General features: G+C 50.0%; 1 protein-coding gene across 6 annotated transcripts in view; it reads right to left on the bottom strand.

Moving 5' to 3' along the window:
- LOC122377847 (pneumococcal serine-rich repeat protein-like) overlaps nt 1-15,824 on the bottom strand; it is a 99,495-nt gene that overhangs the window by 26,892 nt on the left and 56,779 nt on the right. For 3 of the 6 annotated variants that reach the window (XM_043358343.1, XM_043358341.1, XM_043358342.1), the window contains exons 5-6: nt 5,671-6,762; nt 5,020-5,223 (exon numbers count right to left, since the gene is read on the bottom strand). The exons of 2 other annotated variants lie outside the window; for them this stretch is intronic. In XM_043358343.1, the coding sequence (XP_043214278.1) occupies nt 5,020-5,223; nt 5,671-6,762 (1,296 nt within the window). The remainder of the gene's footprint in view (nt 1-5,019; nt 5,224-5,670; nt 6,763-15,824) is intronic. One more of the 6 variants, XM_043358344.1, reaches the window with a different exon arrangement.

Here is a 15,824-nt window from a genome sequence, read left to right as displayed (position 1 = left end):
GATGGTTACAGGCATACACCTTTGTAGGCCTCGGTATACAAAACTCTATGTCACAGGATAACGGGATGAACAATGTGTGACTTGTGTGACAATGTGTGACTTTTGTGACGCTGTGACGCCAGATGGCAGATGGTGTGACATCGTAAGTTAGGACATCCTCGGTTGTGACATTCTAGGAGTGGACACCGTGACGGTAAACGTGACTCGGCAACCAGCTGTCGCCCTTTCTGAGATGCACCGAGGACACGACCACTGACCGACTGCCTACTGATATTGAATGCTGCTGACCAATGATCGCCGACCAATAACTGTAGCAACCATCTTACAAATACATTAAAATTACCAACGACCCGATCAAAGACCGAATGCAATCTCAACTGGGGGCTAGGACTATGTAATAATCCCTTGCAAATACCAGTGAACACTGCAAGCTTGCTAGCTAGCGTTAACCACCGACCATTGACGATTGACCTCTAAATAATGACCACTGGCAAATGACATCTGACCAGTGACCACTGACCGCCAAACGCTGACCAATGACCGCCATTACGCCGGTAACCGTTGCCCGATTCTGCGCGGGCGGCTGGGTGAGAGGTCCTCCGACAACTGGGGCAAGGTCAGCCCGCTCGAGCTGGGCCCGACGCTGGGGTGTGACCGAGACAAAAGGCACCGCGCAGCCAGCACCCCCACACTGCAGGTAGTATATGTGACAAGACAGGCGCCCGTATGAAGGAAAGGCACCGCGCGGCAGGAAACTTGGCGGGCCAGTAAATACCAGTAAACGCTGCATGCCTGCTAGCGAGCGCTAACCACCGACCATTGACGATTGACCTCTAAATAATGACCACTGGCAAATGACATCTGACCAGTGACCAGTAACCACTGACCGCCGAACGCTGACCAATGACCGCCATTACGCCGCTAGCCGTTGTCCGATTCTGCGCGGGCGGCTGGGTGAGAGGTCCTCCGACAACTGGGGCAAGGTCAGCCCACCCGAGCTGGGCCTGACGCTGGGGTGTGACCGAGACAAAAGGCACCGCGCAGCCAGCACCCCCACACTGCAGGTGGTAGGTGACAAGACAGGCGCCCGTATGAAGGAAAGGCACCGCGCGGCAGGAAACTTGGCGGGCAAGTCTGCTGCTGTGATGCAGTTGTTGAACAGGTGCATTGTTTGTTTCAAAGAACAAGGACAGTTATGTTTGCACGTTTTGTCCTCATCCTGCGCCGGTCCGGGTTTGAAAATCGTATGATAGTTCAGTAAACGGGGGCACGAGTGAGGGTGATTTTGTTTAGGAGCTTTTGCGTCACCAGTTTATGAGCCACTCGCATTTGAAACGCATCAGCAGTAAAGTGATAAGGCAAGCTTCAGTTTCGTCATACCACAGCTTTGCTAGCCCTTCCTTCTTCGGATGCAAGCTTACCAACGCTACCAAAGTCACGATCAACGTGGGTGCAACCCGGAGCTCTCTATCTTGTGGCCCTGGCCTGAGCCAACACCACCTTATGACGTCACTACTAATGAGTGACGTCATCTCACTCCTAACCGCAGGCAACATCCCTTGGGCAGACTATAAGATGACCTCGTGAGTACAACAGATCCTGCTATATATTTGATAGCAAAGAAGACCTTGGCTGTGACCACAATTGACACAATTGGAGAGGCGATCACGGCCGTTGAAAATAACGCCGCGTTTTAAGTGTCAAGGGCTGGTCTGACTGCCATCAGGATAAAGGATTTACCACTTCGTTTCCCACCAATGCCTTCCCAGCACGTTGATAAAACAATCAAAGTCTGATGTTATCTTCGCCCATCAAGGCGTTAAAGGTTATCGCAAGGACGCCATTAGACGGACCACATCGCCCCTTCCTCACCAACAACCAATCTCGAAAGGAATTTGCCAGTCAACCTGCCCCTAGCATATTTGATCGATTACGGTGGTCCGGCTGTGGATGTCTGCATGAAGCTAATCTCTCCGACAAACCGGAGACAAGATGACCTTCATTACACGGCAAGACACGCTCTAACCAACACGTTTTAGTAGTTGAAGGAGATTGGTTCAAATAAACTCTTCCCCGCATTGACATAGCGGAAATATGACATGATCTGACTATAATAGCCTACATATATCAGATTTTTAAGACCAATGAGGACCATGGTAGATTGACAGACCACACTAGAAGTTAACAGTGATATTCACAGCGCGTTAATAAAAAGTGACGATTGGGATTGCTTTCGAGTAGGTATAGTACCCAACTATAATGTAAGACCGGAACAAAAAGTTTGATGGAAAAGTAACTGATCTCTATGAAAAAACTGTAAAAAGTTGCCGATATCGAGGCGTAATAAAAACGTCACAAAATAATGCTACACAAAAGCGTTGCGTGACATAACAAATGCGGTTCGATGAAGTAATATAAAAAGGCTTTATGCGCATACTCCATATGAGCAAAGCCGTGGTAATTATGCCTATCACGATCACCCTATAATTATCTGTACTCTCTACAAGGTGTGGATACTGCACTCAGTAATTTCTGACACAGCTCAATCACTTTTTGAGCGAGTGAGTTGTTCCGCAAGAATTGGATTCCGACGTCGACGAGCCAACTTATGATGCCCGCATCCCGCGATTGGAGAAACTGATGAAGGGAGTAATCGAATGCCGCCTGAGCAAACTGGTCTGGAAAGTTCACCTCTGAACTATGTCGCCACATGGACAGCGGGCCCGACAATAAAATCTTCGAGCTCACCTGGACCCAGTACCCGAAGACTAATTTCACTGGATGACCTCCCGCGGCCCATTTCTCGCACGCTCCATTTCAGTTTCTCATCACGGTCACCTCGCGCCGATCGTGACGGTTCACGTGTCACGTCACGGCAGCGTGACGCCGTCGCACGCGCCGCATCACGGCCTGGGAGCGTCACGAATGTCGCACCTCTGTGGCGCGGAGCGCTGGCCGTCGCTGCACCGCCGCAGGGCACAGGAACGGTTACCTAACGCGTGAGTAGCCGAGCAGCAACGACAGCGCAAGTGGGACGACGGAGGCGCCGCTGGACAGTCGCCGGAACTGACTTTGAGCTCGCAGAAGGTGCAATCATAAAAAAATGTTCCTGGCCTATCCTGGGACTCATGTGAACGCGACAACATCGCTGCTCGTCGTTTCGGTCTGTTGCTTGGCTCATAGAAGATACCCACTCGGAAAACCGTCTCAGCAGAGCGGGCTGCTGAGTGATATCCGCCACGGCACCGGTAAATGACCGGTATCCGAGGCGGCAATTGGCACCGTGCGGTCGCCACCGTCCATGTTGCACACTGCACTGACCCACATCGTCACTGTTGCGGCAGAGTTGGTTAACGCTCGGCAAACGGGACGAACTCACGGACCGGAGAGTGGGCAGAGCGCTTGGCTGAGTCTCGAAAGCGTATCGATGGCTGCTGATGCATTTTACAGTCTAGAGCGCCAATTTAAAATACTTTAGAAAAGAAATGTTAAAATAGAAATTAGGTAATGGAAATAACTGGATCAAATGAAATGCATGAAGGCTACAGCATTTGAGCATTAATATAAAGCGCAACAATGTATAAAAACGTACTACACCTGAAAGTAAGTTCAGGTTTCTGCAAGCACTGTCCCGACACAATAACCCAACTTGTTAAGAAAAGAAGAGCTCAACAAGCTGCAACAATTTCAACTATTTTCCGACCTCTGAACCTAAGCAACACGGCAAAACGGACAAAATGTGGCCAAGTATTTGGCACTATCAGTAGATCGTGCACTGTGCAGTACAAGCCATTCACATATCTGCTTCCTTTCTACAGCAGCTGAGCTTGCAAGCAATGTTCAAGCTTCGCAGTCATAAGCTGCAGGCCATATACAGCGCGCGGTATGCTTCACTCCAGCGGACGAGCTTAGGCAATACGCTGCTCTGTGGTGTATGCCACCCTTTACAGCTTTGACCTGCGGGTCAATTGAGCTTTGACCCCGAGCTCACCTGGGAAGCGCACATCAACACCATCATCAACCGCTGCTTCGGAATTCTTATCGGTCTCATGAACATCAGACACATTGTTCCACATTCTATTTTACCTCGGCTTGTCAAGTGTCAACTCTCTCGTTTTGTCCCATGTGCGGTACTGTGCTCCTGTATACGGTAGCGCCAATCGCACGACCATAGCCAGATTACAGAAAGTTTTTAACTTCTCAGCCAGAGTTATCTCCGGGCGGCGAAAATTTGATCATGTTTCTGATGTGCTAGACGAACTTGCATGGCTGCGTGTACCCGAGTTTATAGCGCATGTGGACATGTCATGACTGATGCATGGCATTCTTAAGTCGGGGAAGCCTGATGTACTGCGTTCTTATATGTCCTATAACCATGAGCACGTGTGTCGAGACACCAGACAGTCGCACCTTTTAGCCGTATGTCGTGCGAAAAACAACCATGGCAAACGTCGATTTGTGCACCGAGCCGCCTCCCTGTACAATCGAATGGCGCTGCAAAACGGCTTGGCTGGTCTGAGTGTAGCAACGTTTAAGGCCAAGGTGAAGGACTTACTGCGCCAGAGTAACGCAGTCGGTTAGGTCTATGCCGTGATAGTGTACTTTGTCACTGCTATGCCGTCATTGTACCTCTCAATTTATCTGGTGTGTGTATGTGTGTTTTTTTCATGCCTATGCATATTGTCATGACGATGCAGATCGGAGAATAGCCCTATTTTAGCGGAACGATCTGATGAAGTGCAATAAATAAATAAATAAATAAACCTGGCTGCATATTAATCGTTGAGGTTTTCTCGTAAGTAGGTATATTTACCAATGCAATGCACATAATCTTTCAACATCACCCATGAAATTGCTAACTTCTAGTGATGAAATTGCTCAACGCACAAACTCCTCCTCCTCATCGAAATAATTTTGCACTCAAAGTCATAAAGGTAGGGGACAAAACCTCCCGCGTCGGGAATTGAGCCCAGACTCCCAGCTCCCATACTCCTTCCCCGTGCTCTCAGACCAACCTACCTTCGTTGTCCATCCACACGGAGAGCTCTTGCAGCTCGCCATTCTCTTCATGGCACGTGTGCTTCAGCACGGCGCTGTTATCTGTGACAGCGCGTGGCCGCGCCGCGTTGTAATAATTACGCTCATAAGGCGCGTCGTAATCGCCGGGGTCGTGTGAGCTCTCGTTGCCGATGTAGATGACTGACGTAGCCGACACCACGTACACTGGCGGGTCACAGAGCCGCGGCGGTCACCTCGGGTCACCTCGGGTTACGCGGGGTCACCGATCGAGGCCAGCGGACGCGAACTGACACTTGTCGGTGCCACAGAAACACCACCGGACAGATCGCCCGGCCACCGTGCTTCCGGCCGCAGCCAAAGTGGCACGCAGAACGGCCAGGCGCTAACGAATTGGCCCCGTTTAGACAGCAAAGGGAGGTTTATGTATGTCAGGAATGTCGTCTGAACTAAGTTGTACTAGATTAACTTCCTGGAAAGTGATTTAACTAATCGCAAATTGAAGCAAATGCAAGTAACGTGACCCTTATGAATTTTAAGAATTCTGAACCAAGCAATTCTAGCTGAAGCAAAAGCAAGCCAATGGGACAGCGACAAGCAGACTTCCGACTGGCAAAGCGATGGACTCCGATGCAAAGGACCACCTTAACACACCTGAATCTTCCTCGGGTGGCGGGTCGGGTAGACGGAGTTTGCGGGGCGTCACCGTCCTGCTCGACGAGTCGAGCGAAGACGTCAAACTGGAGTTGGAGCTCCCCGCGCGCAGTGGGCAGGGTGTCGGCGTCACGTCCCGTGCCTGTGCGCTGGACGGTCTCGGCGGCGGCTCTGGGCCCGGTTCTAGCGGAAGATGTCCGCTGACGAGGCTGTGTCGACGGTCGGACGGTCGGCGCGGAGGCAGCTCCGGTACGGGTCCTCGGTCTGGCGGCAGCGCGGCGCTGTGACGACGAGAGGGTCCTGATGGAGGCAGCGGAGGAGGCGCTGGACTGACCCGGTCGCAGGAGGCGGAGGTAGTCAGAGGAGGCGGAGGGGCTACCCGTGACGGAGCCCGCGAGCTGTACAGCCACGAGTGCACACTGCCCGGCGGGTCGGAGCCCGCCTCACTTCCCACGCCGCTGTCATTCAGAGGACTGTCTGCCAACCTCTCCACTGTATCTCTCTCCTCACTCACTCCGGGCTCCTGTCCTGACGTCGACTCCGGCGCCAGCAGTGTGCTCGTCTCAGAGACCGTATCACTCTCTGATGCCGTGCTGATATCTGACGCAAGACTCAGAGGCGGCGTGCCTGACGGCGTCGGCAACACCACTGGCACCGGCGCCGAAGGCACTCCCGCTATCGTCACCCTCCTGCCAGTCTGTTTCCGGGTCAGCACAGGCTTCGGCGGCAGCGGCGGCGGCTTTGGCTTGGTGTTCCGCCTCACAACTGACGCACCGGCCCGGCCCACTGCTACAGTCCCATTCTCCTTTGCCTGTGTCGTGGTTGTGTCCGTCGCCGTGGCCGGGGCTGGGGCTGACAAAGTCGTTGTAGCGGTCGCTGGAGCTGACTGTACAGCATCCGCAGCAGTCATGTATATCTCCGGAGACAGCGCCGCCGTCGCCAGCAGCTTGCGAGGGTGGCCATCGAAACTACGAGACGATGCCGATGAGACGAGTTTGGGTGGCCGGGGCGGCGGCAGCGGGCGCGGCAGGTTCTCCGGCATCCTCAGTGAAAAGTTCAACATTATCAGCTGGCATTCCGCACCGTCTACCGCTGAGGAAGGACGAAATCGGGGTTAGAGAGGCGGCGACTCTGGTCTGGGGTGGGGCATGCAGCAGACGTGGTGTTAAAAAGCTGTGTGACAAAAGCGGTGAAAGAAATTAAAGAGCAACAAAGAAGAAGATGAAGTGAAGGTAAAATGTAATAACCGATCATGTTTTGGAAAAATAAAGAGCGATACATTATACAATATTACTCTAAGCTTTGACACTTCCATCATGCTGATTAGTAGTTAAAATACAAACATTTACGTGGCAGAAAAAGAAGGCGAAGAAAAACTGTTAACATAAGTGCACGCAGATGATAGACAGAGCATGAAGAAAATACACACAGTAATAGTACAATGCCACTCGTCACCATCGTCACCCGCACCACAGAACAAACGACTCACCAACGCGTGACTCACATGCATGCCTGTTCACCGGGCGGTTACTGAACGAACACAAGGATACAAGGAGTGACTCGGCATGCAAAACTGCGCCGGTCAGCACATAGCTGAAAAGTTCGTGACCTTCGGCAAAACCCGCCACTCTTCGCTGTCTTCAGGAAGGCGTAGGAGGTGGTATAGCGTGCGATTAATCGATGAATAGGTAACGAAAAGGTGCTTTCAGGGTTCGTTCCATGATCACCAGCTCTTGTATGGTGGGACATCGTGTCTCTATGGTGTTGCTCGGTGTTGTCGAGTGTTACTGGGCGTTGAAGTGTGTGCATGGACATTAGTGCCGTCACGTCTTTGCATAATGGGATCCCAAAAAGGTGTCAAAAGCAGTGCTGCGCTACGCGATAAGCTAAACTGAGACATAAGGAAATTCCGTCCATCCAATTTGGTTGCAAATCAAATCAATGAGTGACGCAGTTGATTTGCCATGAAACTGCGGATGTCATTTATCAAAGAAATAGAACCAAAATAGTCATGCATCGCGTGTCGAATGCTGCATTTTATAGCCCAAGAATCATTTTCACTCAATGGAGCTGACCGAAATAGCTCGATAATAAATAATGCAGTCCTGATATTCTGGATCCCATGCTCTTAAGGTTGGCACATGCCAGACTCTGAACCCAGTGCCCGGGAAAATTCTCAGCTCAGGTAGTCAGCGCAGCTCCCGGACAAACACCCTGGCATGTCTCGAGGTCAAGAACCACCCACGCCTGAACAATGTCCGCACGCGGAGCCAAAAACACCACAGACGGAGAAAGTTGCCCTCCGTTCGCGCACACTGCCAAGCTTTTTGTTATTTCAGTGTCACTATTGTAGCACAGAGCACTGAGCCAACAGCTGAAAGATCAGTGTCGGACTGTCATGACTGCGCCATAGTTGTGACACTGCGGTCACCTGGCGTGTCGCCGACTGGGCGAGGGCGAGTTGTAAGCCGACAGCGACCGTCACAATCTCAGGATCACGGTCACGACCCTGCAGCGAATGATTCCGGACTCGGCAGGGGCCAGGAAGGAGGCCGTGACTGGCTCAGGCCAGCTGAATCAACTCACGACGCGGACTGAGTCGACCGGCGAGGCAGCCGGATGATGAAGCAAACGTGAGCCACGGAGCGATCGGGCTCTTGGTCAGGGATGAATTCACCGTAAATTTTACCACCCAACTGACGCCCACATGAATCAGAAAGTGTGAGTCTGCTGGGAGACCCAGTTTCTAACAAGCAAAGAGCTGAGCTCACTACAACTGTAACCACCCACTATCAGTGTAACTATGCATTATGTAGCATTGTGCATTTAACGAGCAATTCCAGCAAATATACCTAATGGATTGAAATTACATTTGCCGCACAGTGGCTAACAGGATCAGCTCTGCCCGTTCGTTGTTTCCGTCGGAATAATCTCGTCACGCCACGGCGGCAGGTTTCCGGGACAACCGGCAGGACAGACCGGTTGGTGGCCGGAGTGGCCGAGGTATCTCTGCCAGCAGCGGCTGCTCCGGCGCAGGGCGGCATTAGCAGCGCAGAAGGCCGCCGCAGAGGATGACGTCACGGACAGTCCTGTCCACCTGAGCGCCTCTGCGCGGCCTCCAACAGGCAGCGAGCGTCAGAGGCTAGCCAGGTAGGTACCGCCGCCTCCACCGCTCCGCACGCCAGCACAGCAGCAGGAGCGCCAGGTCTGAGTCAGCCCCCGCAGGCGGAGGCCCCGCCGCCGCAGTGAGACCGGTCCGGCCGCTCTCTGCGGCGTTACGACACGCCGTTCGGCCGACCGACCCGCCGCCGGGTCGGAGAGCCGTGCGGGCCGTGCGCGTGCTGCTCAGTGCGGCTCCAGAGGTGAAACTGATGGCCGATGCGTGCGGCAGAGATGCTAACTCGTGAGACTGCAGAATCTGAACCGGACCAGGGCGTAGCCGCGGTCGGGGTTGAGGTCAATGAAGGGTCAGACTGAGGGCGATGACCGGTTCGGTTTGGATGACGGAAGATCGCGGCCTCGGCTCGAAGGAGTGTCGAACCGGAACTGAGGTGAGGTCGAGTGTAGCACGGACCAGCCGAGGATGTTGTGTGGACAGAGTGCTGAGCTGTTTGGAATCGACAATGAGGCGGATGTCAAGCTTTCGAGGGCTGTTCCGTGTGTGTTTCATGTGTGTTCCTGGCAAACGTCATTCAAGAAAATATTTGATCGCTACGATTTGAAAAGAGGCGAACAGAACTACAGCCGTCATTCTTCCTCCCTTTTCTTCAGGGAAGTGATCTACCACATGAATGAATGTTTGCTGGTATTGGCTCGCTAATTATCTCTGACGGAAGTTGTATTGTTCAGGGAGAACAATACATGATGAGTGGAACAGGAGCGTTGGAGCAGGCGAAGACGGTCATAATCAGACTTACTGGCATCTTACGAACGAAAGGATACCGCTTCCTGCGCTCGAGAGGAACGGCTACAAGGCAATTGAGTCCCGCTTCGGGTTACCTCTTCCTAAATGACGCTGAAGGTTGTCATGCTCAGACTAACTGTAGGTATAAATGCACCTTTCATAGCATCACATGCACGACTGGGTGAGTGTTAATTTAGACGTTTCTAGAGGCATTCATTTATTGGCCACTGAATGAGTCATCTATTGACTCATTTATTACCGTTTGGAGCGAATGAGCTTAACTTATCCGAATACTCTCTGGAATAATAATATCTAACTCAGAAGTCCATATATTTCGGATGATGTTGCTCACCCTTGGTTACTGGACAAAATAAAAACAATTACATATATGAAAAAGCACACATCACAATGCCCTATAAAATTATCGGCCACTAGGACGTATAAGGAAAGAAGCTTGAATACTCATGCTGCATATCAATTATAACGGCAAGCTGAAGCGCGAGGGACAGAGCGCTCATTAGTAACACCACCGTCATCACACGTTGTTAGTAGGGGCCACCACCACTGCTACCTCCACCCCAGACCAGAGTCATGGACGCCAGCTCATTCAGAGGGCCCGGCCTCATCTCAAGGCCGGAGAAATTCCTCTCACAAAGGCATCCGATCCCGTCAAATACCTTGTTCGTTCCACCACCGTTCGTCGCACTGATCGTTCGCAATTTGAAATCACGTCACAAATCGCTCGCTATTCTCGCTTTCGTATCTCGCTGCGCCAACTGTATCTCGCTAGATACAGCGGTGAACACTGTCACGGAGCTGTCGGTTCTCCACCGTTCCGCGGCTCAGACTGGCGCTGCTCGGCAGCCGAGCCGTCGGCTGCGGCCGCCGGAGACTGCGACGCCTGGAGACACTGCCATCTAGTGAGCGAGACGGACACTAGGCGATGGAGGCCGGACGGGAGAGGTTATGCTGCTGTATTAGGAGGTATTAGAAGATGAACCCGCATTGATCTTGTTACGCGGAACGGTTGTTCGACATTGGATTTTAATGTTTCATGTTACATACGAGTTATACATACCTACATCGACGTATATCCGATAAAGTGAATAATTAATTATAAATAGGTATTCTTCTCGTGGTTCCGTCCCTCCATGGCTTACCGTTAACACTAATCGGTTCCTTCATGTACCTAACTTTTAACCCGCGAGTTGTTGGGGGGGGGGGGGGCGTTAAACGCCCCCACTTTTTTCGCCGGGCCATAGCATAAAAACGGCGCGCCGCAGGCGCGCCAAAGTTTGGGTACCTGTAGGGAATTGATTGAAGCTTATTGTGACAAAGTTTCAAAAAAAAAAAATCAGTCGGAAAATTTTTGAGTTATCGAGGTTTTAGTGACGTCATGATTTCTGAGTTTTCGACCAAAAACGGCATATGTTCAAAAAATCATATAAAATCACAAAATAGACATACAGACATGCCGTAAAGGCCATTAGACTGCCAATACCATGTACAATCAAATGGCTATCTTCGATTATTGATTATCGTTCCGCATTTTCCAAAATCTTGAACTGAATCTTGGCAATTTCTTGTGACTTCTTCACGACCATGATACATGCATTTCTTAAATTGAACTTTTTTAGCCAAACACGTACACATATGATAAAATGAATGTCACCATCGTGTTCTACGCCCCAAATTACCCATAAAACATGTGTCACAGGCTACGAATATCAGTTTTGATTTTCGGGTATATGTGCCTGCCCGATTGACCTGACCTTGACCCTGACCTATGCTTGAATGACCCCTACATGGAGCTGACACTGTTTAAGGCCTTATATGATGGGTTGTGCACCGTTTTGACAGAGTTTATGACGAGAGGCGCCCTTTGCGAAGTCCTGAAGTCCATGCTACTGAAAGCCCGATTTCAGGTGTTTGACCTGACCTTGACCCGACCTGTGACCTCAAAATTCAACTTTGAAGTACTCATCTGAAGCGTCTCGTCGCGTTCTTTCGTTTGCCGCCTCGTGCGTTTCGCTGCGCCTATTGGTTCTCGAGTTATCGGCTGGGGGCGTTTAACGCCCCCCCCCCCCCCAGCAAACGGTGGGTGGCGAAATACCCCAGCAACTGCCGGGTTAACCCCGGGGTAACTTTTTCTACACTTGGATTCGTTTGTACTTATAAATACACATACAAGTGCTTAGTCTAAAAATATCGAGCGTTGAACATCAGCTGCTGGCTACGAGAGCCGCAAAATACCTCCTCACAATGGTACACGTTTTCAAAAGCCAAATGTCTCAAAACACCGCACCTGTGCGAAATATTGACCGTAAATTATAATTCCTTATCCTGTATTAACCTTATCTGACATTAGTTCTGATATACTTACGCGATCGCCAGCTAGTCCTAGCACTATAAATCCGTTTAGGTTCACATTTAGGATCAACTTAAGTAGCATGCGAACAATCCCTTATGAAATTTTACGCGGACAAAAGCAGTCTCGCAATGCTTATAATCTTATCATTGCGTGTATATCATTGGCACCGACTACGCAGGTCCCCTAAAAACAGCTGCCACGCTTACAGTATGTTGTCTTGCAACGATTCAAGCATAAGACTGTAAAATCAGAATACATGTTGGCCATATTTTTGTTGATGATGTGAATCGAATAGACCCCTACGCCCTTTCTTGACCTGTAACGCCCTTTCTTAAGCGTTTTGCCGTGCCATCGCCGATGACCGCATTTCACACGAGCGAGCACGTCCCGATTTCGACGCACCGCGGTAGAAACTGACCAAAGTGCGGCATGCGAGCGCCACGGTTGGAGTAAGAGTGGAGGGGCATTGCTACCGTGCCTTAGTTTCACCTGTTTCCCATGGGAGACTAGACACTATATGAAGGGCCCGCGGGGGTCAGGCGTATATAGTTATGCGAAGGGACTGATTTCAAAATGGAAATAACTCAGCTTTGACAAAAATGCGATGACAACATAGACGTTTTAAAAATTCAACTTATTTTGATGAGATAAAGCCGACACATCAAAAATGAAGTAACCTATCAAGAAAATAAATGAAAAATAAATGGCTCATACAAGTAAATGCCTTATGCTTAGCGATCTGTTTGCGAGATCCTTACAGCCTGCGACTCACAAAACTCACAAACATATCATGTCCTTTCTATATCCGATCCCGTCATTCAATGAAGCATCGTGGGGCAGAACTACACCCATACACTCGAATGTTGTAGACAGCTCCATGATGATTTCAAAGATCCTTATCTATACAACCTCAATTAATTTCGTCGGAGCCTCAAGCCTCGGTGATGTTGGAGCATCGAGGTTAGCTGCCGTTGCCTAATGCTGGTTGTTGGTCATGTTAAATGCGTTCCAGATTTCTCTCGAGACATGGCTACTCTTTCCTTCATCACCGAGCTCCAATTGGCCACGCGCACGCTCTGGTCCAGTTCACTCTACCACACTCCGCCTGCAATGAATCAGCTACCTCCATACACTACCGACCGCGCCCCCGGCCCCGGGGTGTTGAACGTTGACGCTCGCTCGAAGCGCCAGAGTGTTGATCGGTAGGTATACAGAGCTGGTCCAGAGCTGCTAGCTGGTATCAGAGCCGCTCCGCGAGAGTAAACAGTGCGACGCCGCAGTGATAGCTAGTTGTGGTGGTCGATTCAAGACTAGGTTCGCTTGTACGGAAGCCTGCAGGTGAGAGGGAAAATATTGGGAGCCTTTACAAACTATTATTTATTCATGAGAATAATGCAAATTAATTTTGGAAAGCATCCCTTACATAATCCACAGTATGGTCAACGTCATTCCCCTCTTGCCGATGAGTCACTGCCGTGTTTTGGTCTACACCGCTGTTTGTGACGTGCCTTGCCGCCCAGATCCGGCAAACGATCGCTCTTTGTTTGACCAGTGCCATCGTCATGACTGCTTCCGTCGGGACGGACTTGTGCCCGTGCCTTTTTACATTCTACATAACCGGTAGGCGGTGAGTGAGCAAATGCGTCGCATTGTAGATGAAGGATGTGGCTTTCCTCCGTCATGTCGTTGCAGTACTGGGGCGTAATGCCTACTTGTGTGCAGAATGGCCTGTATCAATAGAAGCGTATTAAAGGAAATAGTTCACTTTCACGAAATTATTTTTTTTGCAACGATTTATGATTTTTTATGTTCAAAATAATCAGCAAAGAAAATAAAACCTTTTTATAACAAAAGATTTTTTTTCTATATTTTGATATAGGAAGAACTTTTCAGTTTCTGTAAGGCACACGCGATCCAGTAAGAAAAGAGCATGGGTCCCGAAAATTCTTCAGAAACAGAGAAATTATCGCAGCCACCGGCATTTGGGCGATCTGCTCGATCTGATAATGTTCCCCTGAATGTCCTAATTGATCAGTACGAGAATTTCTCTAGAGTTCTCGTAGATAATTTCTCTAGTTTCTGAAGAATTTTCGGGACCCATGCTCTTTTCATACTGGATGGAAATATATGCAAGGCACACATCCTCAACGCAAGACACCTTTTTCGGGACGAGAAATAGAATATCTTTGCCTAGGGTGATCGTTGGGCTGTAAAAGCTCCTGATTTATGCTCGTCTCAGCCCAAGCTACGGAACTGCTATTCCAGTTCAAAACCCATGTTAAAAAGTGAACTATTTCCTTTAACCCGCGCCCTGCTGGGGGGGGGGGGGTGTTTGAACACCTCCCTTGTGCTTTTTCGCGAATATCTAAAAAACGACGGCGCTCCAGCGCCGTCGTTTTTGGTACACCTTATCATACATCAATTCTACACATGTTGTGAAAATTTCAGACCAAGGTCATTCAAGGTCAGGTCACCAGGTCACTTGAAGTGACCTCACCTCATAAAAAGTTTCAATGTCTGTCATAGATACACCGAGTGACCGATCGCTTTGAAAATTTCAGCGATTGCTAAGAGCAATAGCATGTACAAAATGTATATCTCAGAATTTGATATCGATGACCTAAGGTCAGGTCAATTTTGCAACCTCCCCATTATAAGTCAATGGGAGAAAATTGAAATGCGCCTCTTTTGGATGAAAGACATTATAAACACTCCCAAACACTGAATTACAAGTGGTTTAGACACACTGAATATGAAAATGGTGTCCGTGACCACTGTTTATGCCCTGAGGTCATCTTAGGTCACGAATGGTATCTAACAGGTTTTCGTAAATAACTTTTGATAGAGGCATGCTAGAGCGATGAAAACGCCTTAGATGTGTTCAGCTCGACGATACGGATCGACTCATATGCAACATGACCCTTTCCGGTCAGGTCATGACCTTGACCTGAGGTCAAATTTTCAAGTTGACCTTTCAAGGTCAAGTTATAGTTCATTCGATGCGTCTTGACGAGAGGAACACGATGCTGGTAAAAGTAAGCTCGTAAAAGGCTTGGGTCAAAAGTTATTGCAGAAAAACTGTTTCCGAAAAAATCGGCTATTTTTGCAGTTTTTGCCCCCCGCAGGCAAAACCGTTGACGTTAGGTCAAATCTGAGAAAATTACTCAGAAAGGTCGTTAATAGGGCTATCGAATGCGCTTTTCCGCGGCGCTGTAGCTCTATTGGTTCCCGAGTTATGCGTTGGCTTCTTGGAAATTGTCGACATTCGACCTGGAAATCGGCGAAATTTTGCCTTCAATGACCTCTGGTGACCTGACCTTTGACCTGACCAAAAAATTGACCGAAGTGATTTCCTCATTATTTTTTACGCTCTTTCGAACGCCGCCTTCCGCGTATCGCTACGTGGCCCAGGAGCCGAGTTACAAGGGGGGGGGGGGTGTTCAAACACCCCCAGCAGGGCGTGGAAATCCAGGACCCACAGCCGGGCGCGGGTTAATGAGTACTTCCCAAGACGAGTCAATCTGTCATAGAGACGGCACGTCGCTTCCACCGATCCACCAAATTTAAATATGTACATCCCATGGGAAACGTATATCTTTTACGAGGTGTAACAAGCTGTCGTACCAATGAAACCCAACCTCCTTAGAGGTCCCCAAGGGGACCTCAGGGGTAGACCACCACTAGACGCAATCAGCCGAGTGTTTACGTGCCAGTGCGATAGCGACGCACTGCGACGGCTGCGACGCAGTTCAGTGGCGCCAGCACCGTTCGGCCGTCCAGACGGGATGACCACGCCGGTGCGATGACGCCAGGGACGATGACGCCAGGGACCCTAGAGGCGTCATCAGAGATGAGAGTGAAGGTGACAGTTAAGTCATG

This window comes from Amphibalanus amphitrite, unplaced genomic scaffold (genome assembly GCF_019059575.1).
Source record: "Amphibalanus amphitrite isolate SeventyFive unplaced genomic scaffold, NRLGWU_Aamphi_draft 000051F_arrow, whole genome shotgun sequence".
Lineage (NCBI taxonomy): Eukaryota > Metazoa > Arthropoda > Thecostraca > Balanomorpha > Balanidae > Amphibalanus > Amphibalanus amphitrite.
The sequence above is the reverse complement of the archived record's forward strand: the minus strand, read 5'-3'. Positions and strand labels throughout refer to the sequence as shown.